The sequence below is a fragment of the Lampetra fluviatilis genome, chromosome 50 (genome assembly GCF_964198595.1).
Source record: "Lampetra fluviatilis chromosome 50, kcLamFluv1.1, whole genome shotgun sequence".
NCBI classification, from domain to species: Eukaryota; Metazoa; Chordata; class Hyperoartia; order Petromyzontiformes; family Petromyzontidae; genus Lampetra; species Lampetra fluviatilis.
Window position 1 is genome coordinate 15,042 of NC_136324.1, and position 13,833 is coordinate 28,874.

At 44.1% G+C, this 13,833-nt stretch overlaps 1 protein-coding gene across 2 annotated transcripts in view; it reads left to right on the forward strand.

Annotated features, from left to right (window-relative positions):
• The first annotated feature begins 8,036 nt into the window (after window positions 1–8,036).
• The window catches only part of AGPAT3 (1-acylglycerol-3-phosphate O-acyltransferase 3), a 31,479-nt gene continuing 25,682 nt past the window's right edge, over window positions 8,037–13,833 (forward strand). The window contains exons 1-4 of one of the 2 annotated variants that reach the window (XM_078878155.1): window positions 8,037–8,063; window positions 8,585–8,638; window positions 9,989–10,158; window positions 13,248–13,409. In XM_078878155.1, the coding sequence (XP_078734281.1) occupies window positions 9,997–10,158; window positions 13,248–13,409 (324 nt within the window). In that variant the 5' untranslated portion in view covers window positions 8,037–8,063; window positions 8,585–8,638; window positions 9,989–9,996. Of the gene's footprint in view, window positions 8,064–8,360; window positions 8,639–9,988; window positions 10,159–13,247; window positions 13,410–13,833 lie in introns of both variants that reach the window. The other variant, XM_078878154.1, reaches the window with a different exon arrangement.

Below are 13,833 nucleotides of genomic sequence, written 5' to 3' on the forward strand. Positions count from 1 at the left end.
AGTTTACTGCTCAAGGAGGTTTCTGGGTTCGAAAGTCACAGGGAAGGAAAGTTATCAGATCCCAGCAAATTAACGCGCCACACTTGGGCTGCATTCGTGTACACATTGAATGCCCTGTTGGCTCATTGACATTTTCAGCGTGGCATTTTTGCGATAGGTTTGGACAATGTTGTGATTCTCGTGAATGTGTTTTGCGTTGTTCGCTCTGTGGGTGTCAGCTCTCTGCAATGGGATAAAGCGTACACTATTACAAATCGCATTCCCTTCTTCTTTGGGTCTTCTATCTACATGACTTTACCGAAAGACCCTAAGAATATTAATTCCTGCAGTCACGAAAGCTTTAAGTCAAGACACATACACATCCATTTATTAGGCACTCGTTGATATTGGCAGCATGGTATCTTGAGATATTTAGAAACAATATTTTGATTGCGTTCCCTCTGGTTTCACGAGTTATCTTTTGAATTATGTTCCCGCTCATGATGTCCTTATGTCAATGTTTGCTGTTATTCGCCTGTTTGCCTCGCAATTATTTATTTTTCATGAAAGTATATATTTTTTCCAATAAAAATAGATTAAAACATCGATTCATCAGCAGATATTTTTATATGAAGTCTGAAGAGATTATGTCTGGAAGTAAAAAGAAACTATTTTGATAAAGGTAAGAAAAGAAGACTACAGTGTTGCAGGAATGAGCTCGGATAGGATCCCGTACTTTGCGATGCAAACCCAAGTGGAAGAAATAGGAGCAGTGGAAGACAAAGAGCCAGGATGGAGAGACGCAAGAACAAGAGAGCTAGAGAAGAAAGAGAGAGAGAGAATGAAGCAGTAACACACCCACTTGGGAGAAATAAATGAAAACAATGTATTAGGCCTTATTGTTGATGAGCAGATGCAACGTACATACAGGGCATCTGGACTCTAAAACGCTGAAAACTCGCCGCAGTGCATACCCAAGCCACTGGAGCTATGCACTTTTAAATGTAGATTGGCAACTCATTTCTTTAGAACAGTTTGTATTTAGTTTGTTGTCCTTCACCTGCACCTCCGATTATTAGCACGGTTGGCTACGTACGGTGCAAAAGAAGTGCAACATACACATATACATATGTGACGCGGTGACTACAATGATGACATCGACAATCCCTGCCCACCAGGATCTCAGCTCCTGGGTCTCAGGTGCAGTGCCAGGAAAGCACAAGTTTTCATTCTTGGATGCGTGCATTTGTATTTATGGAAATAATATACACATTTTATGTTTTTTTATTTGATTAATCAAATAAATGATAGTGATACAAATCGATTATTTCAATAGTTGAAATCTGCACCTTTTGTGCTGATGATGTGGTATGCCTCCAAGCCTGTAATCCACAGTCATATAAACAACGATGATGCAGCAGCAGCATAGTCATTTATTATTTATACCATGCCTCCCACGTAGTATACTAGCGTTGCAACTATCGACCATTGATATAATCCATTAATAGATCCACAAATCCTTGCAGGCAGGCTTAGTGGATCAAGGGAAGAGGTTTGCTACATGAGTCACTTACTGCAGACCAAGTAGGTGCTACCTGTGTAAGGCAGTTCAGCACGTGCATTTCTCTCGAGATATCTGCGCGAGAATTGTGTGTTAACTTACTGCTCGTGTGGCTTTTCACCTGATACATGCAGTTTTCGTCCCACACGCAAAATTTATTGAAAAAGGACTTGGTAGAAATACACCAATCTTGATTTCAAGCTTTCGTGACTGCAGGAATCCATACTCTTTGGTTCTTTCCGTAAAGTCATGTAGGTAGAAAAGCGGTCGTCCTCAGGCGGGAAAAATAATCCAGCAGTGGCACTGCTGAAGGGTTCAGGACGACCGCTTGTGTTGCGATCGAAACGTCGTGAAATTGTATTTTTCTACCTACGTGACTTTACCAAAAGAACCAAAGAGTATAGGAACACACCAGAGAAGTACTGTACTTGGCTACTCAAGCAGCCTTAGATACTCAAAAACGATTTCTTGGATAAATGAATAATAATATTTTTATTACAGGAGATCGAGTATTCATTGGACAACAGGTAGCCGATGTAGCAGAAGGAAGCAATAGCAAGTTGCGTGATGGCATCAATTCCTTTGGCTGTAATTTTCCTTGATCCTTGTATATAATTAATAATAGCTCAAGACAATGTGACCTTGTACCTTTTTTTGGCCACATTCACTCACAATATATATAAATATTTTTTCAGTCCTGTGTCAGTCCACTGCTAGATGAAGGCCTTCCCACACCGTATCAATCATGGGGGTTGTATGACCATACTTCACCACCATGGTCAGTGTGGGTTGGTGCAAGAGGGTAATCGAACCAGTTAAGATGTGACGTATTACCACATATATATAACAAAGCAAAGGTGGTCTCAGAAGCAGAACATCATCAAGCTCTCGTATTATTCCACTATCTCTTATATGTCGTTTGGCAAAGAACGGTTTTAATTCATAACTGTATAATGAGTTTGTAAAGTATTTATGGAGGAGGTAACCACGCTTGCCTTGTGTAGTCCTAACACACAGAGTTAGGCACAGTCCATTGTCTTCAAGGAAAGGAGAAGCCAGGAAGGTTGGATCTTCAATAATTGGCTTGTTATGGACATCGCAGGCTGACCACTTATCTTTCCATAAGCTAGTGATGTTTTTTTCCCGGCAGACATAAGTATTGATGCATGTACCCAGAAGGATTTCTTGCACTCTCGGTGTCGGTGTATGGGTCAGAGAAAGCTGCTAAAGACCGTCCGGCACGGCTTTGGCTTTTTGCGGCCGTGTGCTCCACAGGGAGCGAAGAGGGGTAAGTAAGGAGGTGTATGGGTCGTGACGATTTGATTTCTCCATTTATGAGTAATTAATATCCACAGTGAACAATTCATATATTTAGGAATGTAGCTACACGGTTTTTGTTGTGCAGCATTCAGAGTGGCACAGTTTGTGCTTCAGCAGCAGCATGAGTGCAACCCACTCGTCAGGGCCAAACCCTTGGCCCAGTGCTTCGTGCCCCTACGTCCTACGAGGTCACGCGGAGGAGGAAACACCGTAGCCCTGGCTGGTTTCAGATCAATGAGTCGTGTTCTGGTGCCTTCTGTTATCTGTAGAGATACTGCACATGTTGTCCCCGCCAGTGCAGTGGCTTTCTCCCAAGTACCCCGTGTCCCTCCCAAAAGCCACTGAGGGGCTATGATCATGAAGTCTTTGGAAGCAGCTGCTGGATTTCTCTACCTCGTCTGATTTGAAATTGATACGATTAGTCTCCTCAGAATCCCCGCTCACAGATGGAAAAATACAAATGCTTTTTAGTGTTAGCCATTTTCTGAATAAAGTGCAGAGCTGGATTATGTGATTGCTTAAGTAATTGATTACTTTTTACGATTATTGGTTTGACTGATCGAAAAACAATACATTTGTTGGGGGGAAAAAAGTATGACTTTTGTTTCCACTTGTGTGGCTGGACAGAAAGTAATTGGTGGGACTTTACCACGTCATCGACATCAGCTTGCAGGCGGTTTCCTGCCTTCAGAAGGCAGGATCTGGGGGCCACCAACATTTTTAAATTAAAGTGATACTTTGGGGTATGGATATTTACCAGCTTCTACCTTACGATGATGTGAAGCGGAGATAAACATACGACCTGTTTTCAGGGAGTTTAATATAGGTGGATTTTCTTTTATAATTAACGAAACAGTTTAACTATATATATCATCGTGCAGCCCGGTGGGACTGTGGTTCAAGGACTCTACTGCTCTCCTATGCCTTGTACAGTAGTACTGTTTTACTCCATGTGCTGAGAGCTGCTTTAAGAACTATTCAGCTCAATTAACTTGACAGAGCAGAGCAATAGGCTATTGTGTGAATTCATTCAATAACCAAGACAGAAATGTTATACTTAATTAAAAGTCCAATTAAATTTAATTAATTAAGAGTCAAGGAATTCTTCAGCTTCTAAAGAAACTCCCAGCACATGCAGCGAAATGTCGCACATGGTGCCTAAAAGCGCACCGTACAACCTTACAAAAGAAAAACAACCTCAAACACCTAAGCACGTGTGGGTTCCAGGCTTAGCTGGCAGTCGATTCAGCCCAGTATCCATCCGGTGTTGACAACATAGACACCACTCTGTGGGATATCAGCAATGCTCTTTATAAACAGAGACAATTTAAATGTACAATGTCCTATCATTCTAGATTTGAAGCTTTCGTGACTACAAGGAATCATATTCTTAGGTTTTTTTCGGTAAAGTCACGTAGGTAAAACATCAAAATTAATGAAAATAAAATAAAATAAATCAAAAATCACGACGTTTCGGAGGCAACACAAGTCTCCGTCATCAGGTGGGACCGTCACAGCCGAATTAGCTGCATCAAGTGAGGCAATGATTCAAGATGTAATCCCTTATAAGCAAGTTGAAAGGGGGTGGAGAGGGGGGGGGAGCTCATCAGAATGTGGTAGCCAATGAATGGAACGTATCGGGAGGGAGGGGGGCGGGGCTCAAAGACAGCACGGAGTGCTAAGTACAATGCATCGGGAGGGGGGGGGCGGGGCCAAAAAAATGGACGACGGCTTGAACGCGGTTGCTGCTGCACACGCCAACACAATGGACAGAGAGGGGGAGGGGAGGTCTGATACACATGATAGACAAAAGAACGAAAATGCCCATGTTTATACCAATGCTGGCTGAACAATGAAGAGAGTACTGTTAAAAAATAACTGGGGATGTTAACACTCGGTAAAGTAAAGTAAAATAGTGCCTGTCAGATAAGATGGTCCAAAAAAGTGTAATTAAGTCTTTTTTGCGTGGTTGATAACATCTTTCCAATGATTACTAAGTTTGTACCCATCATCACGGTTGAAATTATGTCTGTGTTTATATATTTGTATGGCTTCGTGTACAAGGGAGGTTTGCAGAGAACCTTGGTCTCGGAAAAGACAATTTCATGAGAGCCCACCGAGTTGTAGCAATGATCAGCAACGGCAGAAGAATCAGTTCTGCCGTGTTTCAGATCTGACTTGTGCTCGCGGACACGATCAGAAACATGACGTTTCGTTTCTCCAATGTAGCAATCACCACAAATGCAACTCAATTTGTAGACTCCAGGATACTGTAAGTCAGGAACGACATCCTTCACAGATGGAATCAGATCACGGATTTTATGCACTGTACTGAATCGGACTTGGATCTTATGTTTGTTTAGAATTTTGGAGATCTTTTTGGTCACGCCTGCTATGTATGGTAACGTGATGGTTTTGGTCGGAGTTTCATGTGGCTGTTTCTGTGTGGTGGGAGAGACAGCTTGGCGGATAGTACGGTCAGAGTATCCGTTCATCCTGAGGGCCCGATGTACATGTCTTAATTCACCGGTCAGGTGGTGTTTGTCAGAAATGCCATGGGCTCTGTGGTATAGCGTTTTGATGAGAGAATTTTTTTGAGATGGGTGGTGGTGGGAATCCGGTTTCAAGTAGGAATCTGTGTGGGTGGCTTTCCTGTAGACAGAATGTCCCAAGGATCCGTCAGGCCTCCTCTCAAACAGAATATCCAAGAATGGTAGTTTACCGTCTTTTTCCACTTCCATGGTGAATCTGATGGATGGGTGTCTAGAATTGATGTGGTACAAGAAGTGGTTCAATGCTGGGAGGCCATGTGGCCAGATGACGAAAGTGTCATCCACATACCTCTTCCACAGGGAAGGACGCAGGGTGGATGTCTGGATGGCGTCTGATTCAAACTTTTCCATGAACATGTTGGCTATAACTGGTGACAAAGGGGAGCCCATAGGGGTACCCTCATTCTGTTTGTAGAAGGTGCCATTCCAGGTAAAATAGGTGTTGGTGAGGCAATGCCTAACCAGCGCAGGTGCATCAGAATTCAATCCATGTTGGACTAAGTCCTCAATTATTGTTAGGGTGTCCGGTACTGGGACTTTGGTAAACAAAGATACTACATCAAAGCTGACGAGGATGTCATCAGGAGATAGTACCATGTCCTTAACCATAGAGACTAATTGGGTTGAGTTGAGTACTGCCGAAGAGGTCTTGCCTGTGAAGGGGAGCAGAGTATCTGATAGAAAACGGGCTAGTTTGTACGTAGGAGAGTTTATCGTCGACACAATGGGTCGTAGCGGGGTGCCTTCCTTATGGATTTTGGGAAGACCATAGAGTCTGGGAGGTCTTGTCAACACAATGAATGGACACGTGTCGGGAGGGAGGAGGAGCGGTGATCAAAGACTGCACGTAGTGTTCAACACAATGAATGGAGACGTGTCGGGACGGAGGGTGAGCGGTGATCAAAGACTGCACGTAGTGCTCAACACAATGAATGGAGACGTGTCGGGACAGAGGGTGAGCGGTGATCAAAGACATCACGTAGTGCTCAACACAATGAATGGAAACGTGTCGGGACGGAGGGTGAGCGGTGATCAAAGACTGCACGTAGTGCTAAACACAATGAATGGAGACGTGTCGGGACGGAGGGTGAGCGGTGATCAAAGAACAATGAAGAGATTACTGTTAAACACTGGGGATGTTAACATTCGGTGAAGTAAATTAAAATAGTGCCTGTCAGATAAGATGGTCCAAAAAGTGTAATTAAGTCTTTTTTGCGTGGTTAATAACATCTTTCCAGTGATTACTAAGTTTGTACCCATCATCACGGTTGAAATTGTGTCTGTGTTTGTATATTTGTATGGCTTCGTGTAAAATGTATGGTAAGGTGATGGGTTTGATTGGGTCCTCAGATGGTTCTTTCCCAACGGTTGGGATGATAGCTTTACGGATTGTGTCGTCTGAATATCCATTCATCTTGAGAGCTTGGTGTACGTTTTGCAGTTCACTGGCTAGGTGATGACGGTCGGAAATACATCGAGCTCTATGGTGTAGAGTTTTGATGAGGGAATTTTTCTGGGCAGGATGGTGGTGGGAGTCAGATTTTAGATATGCATCCGTATGGGTGGCTTTCCTTTAGACAGTGTCCCATTGAGCCATCTGGTCTCCTTTTGTGGAGGCCGCTCTCCGATCTCACATTAACATGCTAATTTCTCACAGTAACATTACTAGCCCCGCCCACTTCGTTTATGACCAGTGGGCTACACCCATTTTAAACCTTTAAAACAGTCTGCCTCAACAGCTGTCCACCCTATTTTTTCTTACTGATGACGATCGCTTGTGTTGCGATCGAAACGTCATCGTCTTTTTGGTTATTTTATTTTTATTTTCTTTGAACCTATCTACGTGACTTTACCGAAAGATATGCATTTCTGCAGTCACAAAAGCTTTAAGTCAAGATTCATCCGGTATTGGTTTAGGCCTGCCTTATTATTCATTTGAGCAGAATATTTTGTGTATGTTGCTGTAAGCGGCGGAGTATTACAATCGTTAGTAAGTCTGAACACTTGTTATCACATACTCCTATGAGCTCAGTCCATCACGAATGTGCAATGAGTTTCATTATTACCCACAGTATACAGGGTCATTGATAATTGATATCTGAATTTCGTCTGAATTTCCATTAGTTTAACTCGGCCTAAATTGAGTACCTGATGTGATATATTGACATCGGCAAATGGGACACTACAGCAAATGGGTGTTGGGTGTGTGCGCCGCTGGTCACACCACTCGCAACTTGTGATGGGCTAGACTCAACAGCTCTGCTTCAGGCCCTGCTAATGCTACATCACCGGTGTCTGACAACACCGGTGATGGCCTGAAACTGAGGTAGTTTTAGACGCTTAAGGAGTTATCTGTATACATACTCCCATACTTGTGCGACAGACCATGAGTTCCTGAATTGCACAAAATTTGGCACAATCTCCTGCACCATCTGTAGGAAGCCTTTATTTGCAGAATTTTTTTCATCAACTAGCCACATGCCTGCTGATTTTGTTGTGTGTTTTTGCAAAGTCTGCCACTGTGCTTGTTGTTGGGGTTGTTTTGGTGCTGTGCCCCTATTGTGAAGCTGTATTCTTACGTCTCTCTCTCTCTTCCCACCATCCCCTCACCCATGTGTGCTGTGCTGGCAGGGAGGTCATATTAAGCGAAGGTCCGTGCAAGTATCCATAGTGCAACCCCCATCGCCATTCTGTTAATTCAGTGTTTTCTATAAGTTGCCCCTCTCTCCCCAGCACGCTGCTCTTTGCATCGATCTTTCACTCGCTATCAGCAACGGCGCCACCAATCTCCACTCCCAAGTGCCGCCGCATTCTCTCGCATGTCCCATAGTTTTCTCAAACGCGTGCTTTTCCCACTCTTTCTCCTAATCGTGGCCACACAGTCTACAACCCCTCGCGAGCTCACCAGAACATTTCCATAGGCGCTCACACCCTCCCGTGCTCTTCAGAAAACTGTCACACGCGCCTCAGCTCCGCCGAGCCGTCCGTGTGCTCCCCGTGCCGCCCTGCTCGCTCGTCCGCCTCCCCTCTCCCCCACCCCGCGCCACCATGGGCTTTGTGGCGTGGCTCAAGACGCAGTTCATCTGCCAGCTGCTGCTGGGCTACGTGTTCCTCATCAGCGGCTTCATCATCAACTTCGTGCAGCTGCTCACGCTCGTGCTGTGGCCCATAGATCGGCAGCTCTACCGCCGCGTCAACTGCCGCCTCGCCTACAGCCTGTGGAGCCGTGGGTTGCACATCCTGGCGCATTAATGCCGCACGACCAGGAAACAACACAACTACTGGCAGTATCACTACTGCCACAGCTAAGACAACCCCCACCACCTCCACCACTACTGCCACAGCCAACGCTGCCACCACCTCCACTGTCATCGCCACCACCACAGCCACCACCACTGCCACTACTGCCACAGCCACCGCCACCACCACTGACATTGCCACCACTACCTCTACTGTCACTACTGCCACCGCCACCGCCAGCGTCACCACCACTGCCACTACTGCCACCAGAACCACCACTGATGCCACCACTATCACTACCTCGGGGACCACCACAGACGCCACTGCCACCCCAGACAAATACTTACCGGTTTAATGGCTTTATGGGTGCTGAATCAGCACCTCTGATCCCTCTGGGTGGAAAAGATACATCTTGCTTAGTGGATTTTGTGTTTTCAACACAATGAACCGTGATTGGACAAATCGCTAAACTGCCATCGTATCCTGGAAGATCTCATTCATTCACACTAATGCAGGGGGGTTTGCCTTTGTGACGAGTAGAAAGATAGTCCTCTTGTGAATAATTGAAAGTTAATTGTGTATGTTTGCAAAAATCCAATTAGATGCAGGCGTATGAACACATCAAGGCCGAGACAGATAATTAGTCTCTCTATTCTGACAATGTGTTTTATATTTATTACCACAAGCAATACTGTCTAATTTGCATTTGTAAAGGGGCACTCGACAAGCAGGTTATTTGCAACATTGTATATGTAATTTTCTGTAGAGATAACATAGAATAGGTAAAAGATATGAATATAAAATAGTACGGATGAAACAACACATGATACATGCATCTACATATATTGATGACAGCACACTATTAAAGACCCAAGACTGGAGGACGTTTTTATATTTTTGGCAGCTGCCTGATGATGCTGGTTGTAACAGCAAAACGTCCATATCCAAATGTTGTGTGTGTGGATCGCTGTCAAACACACCAATGTGCTGAGGCTGTAATATATTGACATGGTTGTTGTAATGACAACTTCATTAATTTTCTGTGTTGGGTGGATGAAGCTGTACGATACACATTTTACTTGCACGATCTGACCCAAAACTGTATTGTGAATCATACTATAAAGAAATGTGTTTACAATTTAGATTAATTTTACACAACATGCTGATTTTACATTTAGGTCCATGGCACCAATACAACTGTGCAAACCCATTCTCACGGGCCACTGATTCCAGTGTACCTGCGACCTGGATAATGTTTAAAGAGTAATTCAGCCTTTGCACATCGAGCGCGATCGGAACTCACGCTTGAACTGCCATTGCTGCCGGTGCTGCACAGAGCTGGTGATGGTCCTGGAGCACTGGTCTGGCACGGAGTGCACGCTGTTTGCCGAACCGGGCACTGTGGACCAGTTCGGCAAGGAGCACGCCATCGTGGTGCTCAACCACAACTACGAGGTCGACTTCCTGTGCGGATGGACCATGTGCGAGCGCTACGGCGTGCTGGGGGTACGTGGCACCTGAGCCGTGGCAGTTGGGAGAGCAAAGTGTGTAATGCCACGGTGGCAAGATGTTACCTACCTTTCCCAGTATACAGGTCGTGGATTCGATCTCAACCCTGACGCCTGTTGCATATTTGGAGATTGTATGTCTTTCTCCCCACGGTCGCGTGGTTTTTATCCGTGTCCTCCACATTTATAATTGAGTATTTGGATGCTATACATTTCCATGAGATAAGCCACTTTGTTGAACTATCATTTGTGACCAGGTAGCTTCAGAAAAAGAGCTACATAGCTCAGTGGGCCTTATGTGATAAAATACAAATAGTAGTTAATCGTTAATATTGATTATTGCTAGAGCTAGGCTAACCGATTGTTTAAGTAAGTGATTACCCTTCCGATTATAAGTTTGAATACTGGATTAATCCTTTTGGGGGAAAAAGTATAATTTCTCCTGACACTGATTTATTGTAAATTCACGGAACCAAGGGGAGTGACTCGTGAGATGCTTACTTGGACCCGCTGGCTTACTGAATGTCCATATGTGGGGACATGGACATTCAGTGATGTACTCATTAACAGGCAACCATATGAATCAGAATATTTTCTGATATGAACTCAATGACCCGAGATTGATTGTCAACCATGGTTAACATCAGTCGTGAGTAATATTGGGACCCGTTATGACCAATGTGGTGGGGTGTGCTCTCACAAGCCACGTGATGGAAGGGCTTGGGGAGACTTTCATCGAACAGTGGATTGATAAAGAGCTTTACATAATAATCATGAATCCTGTTTCTTGAAGCAGAGTAATTAGCTAAAATACTTTTTTTCTGGTTCCTTGAGATGTACTGCATGATGATGCCCCTGCAAATAGGAATGTGGATATTCCACCACTTGCTCAGGGCTATTGATGCTTTGAATACCTCTCGGAGTTTTATTGAGCAGTCAGACCCCTTTTAATTAGTATTAGCTCGTATAGATGATAAGTGTCTGTAATAATACAGTGGCACTTGCTTTATAACATTTTATGTCGAGATTTAGTGGAAATCATTGCGTTCATTCTTTGTGTAGTAAATGGGTGTCATATTCTGTATTATTTTAGATATTTTGTGACTTCCCCTAATCTCTTTGTCTTTTCTTTAATCTTCTCTGTTCATCCGCTATTATCTCTGAATTGCCGTCTGTCTGGGACGATCTGGATTTTGAAGAATACCCGTAATTGACCAGCACTCCGCGAGAAAGCCCCATCTGCTGAATTGTTCACTTAAAAAAAAACCAATGCCACTACAGTGTCCCCATAGGTTGGTCACTAGGAGCCGAGATTCATAGGAGGCGTGAGTCAGAGAACACAGCATGGTCGTGAAAAGAATCGTCTATTTGTCCTCTTTGTTTTTGCATTCTGTGTTGGCGTTCTTTTTTCTCTTTGTGTTCTCACAGCTTTTCACTTCTCTCGTGCATCTGTCATTCTCACTCTTTATTTGTCAATTCCTTTTGTGTTCTTCCCTCTACGATCTATCTCTGTCCTTTAAACTAACACATGCAATGTTTTTAACATACAGTGCCCAAGACCCCAGCATTACTGTGAGATGGAGTATGACCTGATTTATTGATTGCATCCTCTTGAGATTTCTCTTGAGTGCTCCGTTCTGCTGTGATCAATAGGGAAATCGACTAATTGACAGATCAGTCTTTTGTTCACGCCCAACATGGGCGCTCGGGCTTTTTCATTTTGCTAATCAAATTTAACCAACTAGGTGGCTGAGCAGTAGAGCAAGTGGCTCACAATCAGAAAGTTCCAATCATGGTTGAGGATTGACTTCAACCCATTATCCCTCTGGGGTCGTTAAAATAAGTACCACTTTGTGTGGAAGTCAGAATCAGAATATTTATTTATTTATACTGGAGGAATATAATGAGCTATAATGCAAAATACAAGAAAGGTAAAAAAATCACCCTTACACATAAAACTAAATCATCCCCATTATACCAAGCAAAGCCCACTAAGGTATGAACTTCTCTTTCAGAAGCGACCTGGCCACAAATGATAGCTCAACAAAGTGGCCCACCATTTGGACATTTATAGCAGCAAATAATAATAATCATCTCAATGCATGGTTCTAAATGTAGAGGGAAAATCGTTGGTAGCCCTATGGTTCGACTCACGACTGTCATAGGAACGTGGAATTTCTACGACTGGCTCAGGGCTGTAAACAATAGATGAGGACTACCTCGATGCTAGTACATTCATTGCCTTCCCATCTTATTAAAATGCATATAACCCGAGCCCTTGGTTACAAGAAAATTTCTTACACTGCCTTTGATAATTATTTAACTGTGGAAATGTGAGGAGGTTCATTCGAGCTGGTCTGGTGGATATGGGTTTTCTCCAGATATCTAGATTTTATCTGACTCATCGCCCTGTCTCTCTTTAACTTTAAACTGTATCCATTCAGTTCACACAAACAATATTATGAAAAACGATGGTTAAACTATCACAGCTATTGTATCTCAAGATGGCATTGGGTAACTCTCGAACTATAATGCACATCTCACTGAACATTCTCCTTATGTTGTGGCACCACTACCTCTAAATCAGACCACAGTTGTTGGTCATATTATCATGAAGATTGTCGGAAAGTTGACCTTGCACTGAGCTTTGCATTAACAATGGTCATGACATCCTCCATTGACTCACCCCTGCTGAATATTTCCCTCTCATCTTGCTCTACTGCCCTGCACGTGCTCTCCTCACAAGAAGCAAAAGTTTTTGGTCAAAACCCCTCTAGTCGCCTTCCACTCAATTGAGATTACTCCTCCGCAGTTGCCCCTGTGGTCTAGAATTGTCTCCCTACGGTATTTTACACTACGATTTGACTCGCATTGTTCAATTCCAGGCTCGGGACCATCTTCTCTGCTGCGTATGAATAACTATCTCTCCTTTATGAAATACTTTCATTTGCACTCTACCACAGCGTTGTTTCTACCACAGCATCTTCTAAAATTTTCAGCTGGTCCCCATGATGTTCATGGACAGCATCTTACGTTTCAGATGCATTCAGACGTAAAAAATGTTTTGTGTTGAATGCCCTGGCCCAGGCCTCCAAAGTGCTGGCAAAGCGGGAACTGCTGAAGGTGCCCCTCATCGGTTGGACGTGGTATTTCCTTGAGATCGTGTTTTGCAAGCGGCGCTGGGAGGAGGACCGCCAGGCCGTTCTTCAGGGCCTCCACAGGATCCGAGACTACCCCGAATACGTCTGGGTACGTTCCCAGGACCGAGGCTCCCATGCCCGGCGGCTTGCCTTTGTCTGTAGGCTGGCACCATGTGTTTTACTGTAGGTAAGGGTGCCCTGGTGGTTCACGCATCATGGTGACTTGAATTCCGTTCGTAGTCGGGCTACGTAACAAACATCAGAGGTGTTTGCCGAGTGAATCTGGCCCAGACATGCGATATGTTTACTTCATCTAAAGTGAATGCACGGTTTGGGGTCATCTCACATACATCAGCACTGAGGGTGCAAAGTCAGCCAGGCATGTGCTCTGTTGGCTGTATATCACCAATCTCTTTGTGGTGATCCTGCCTGAATAAGTGTTTGTTCACAGCGCTTGCTTCAGCAGCATTTTAGGCTGAACTGCTTTGGACAAATTACGAGAAGGGGTAGCGGTAACCTAAAAAAGAAAATCA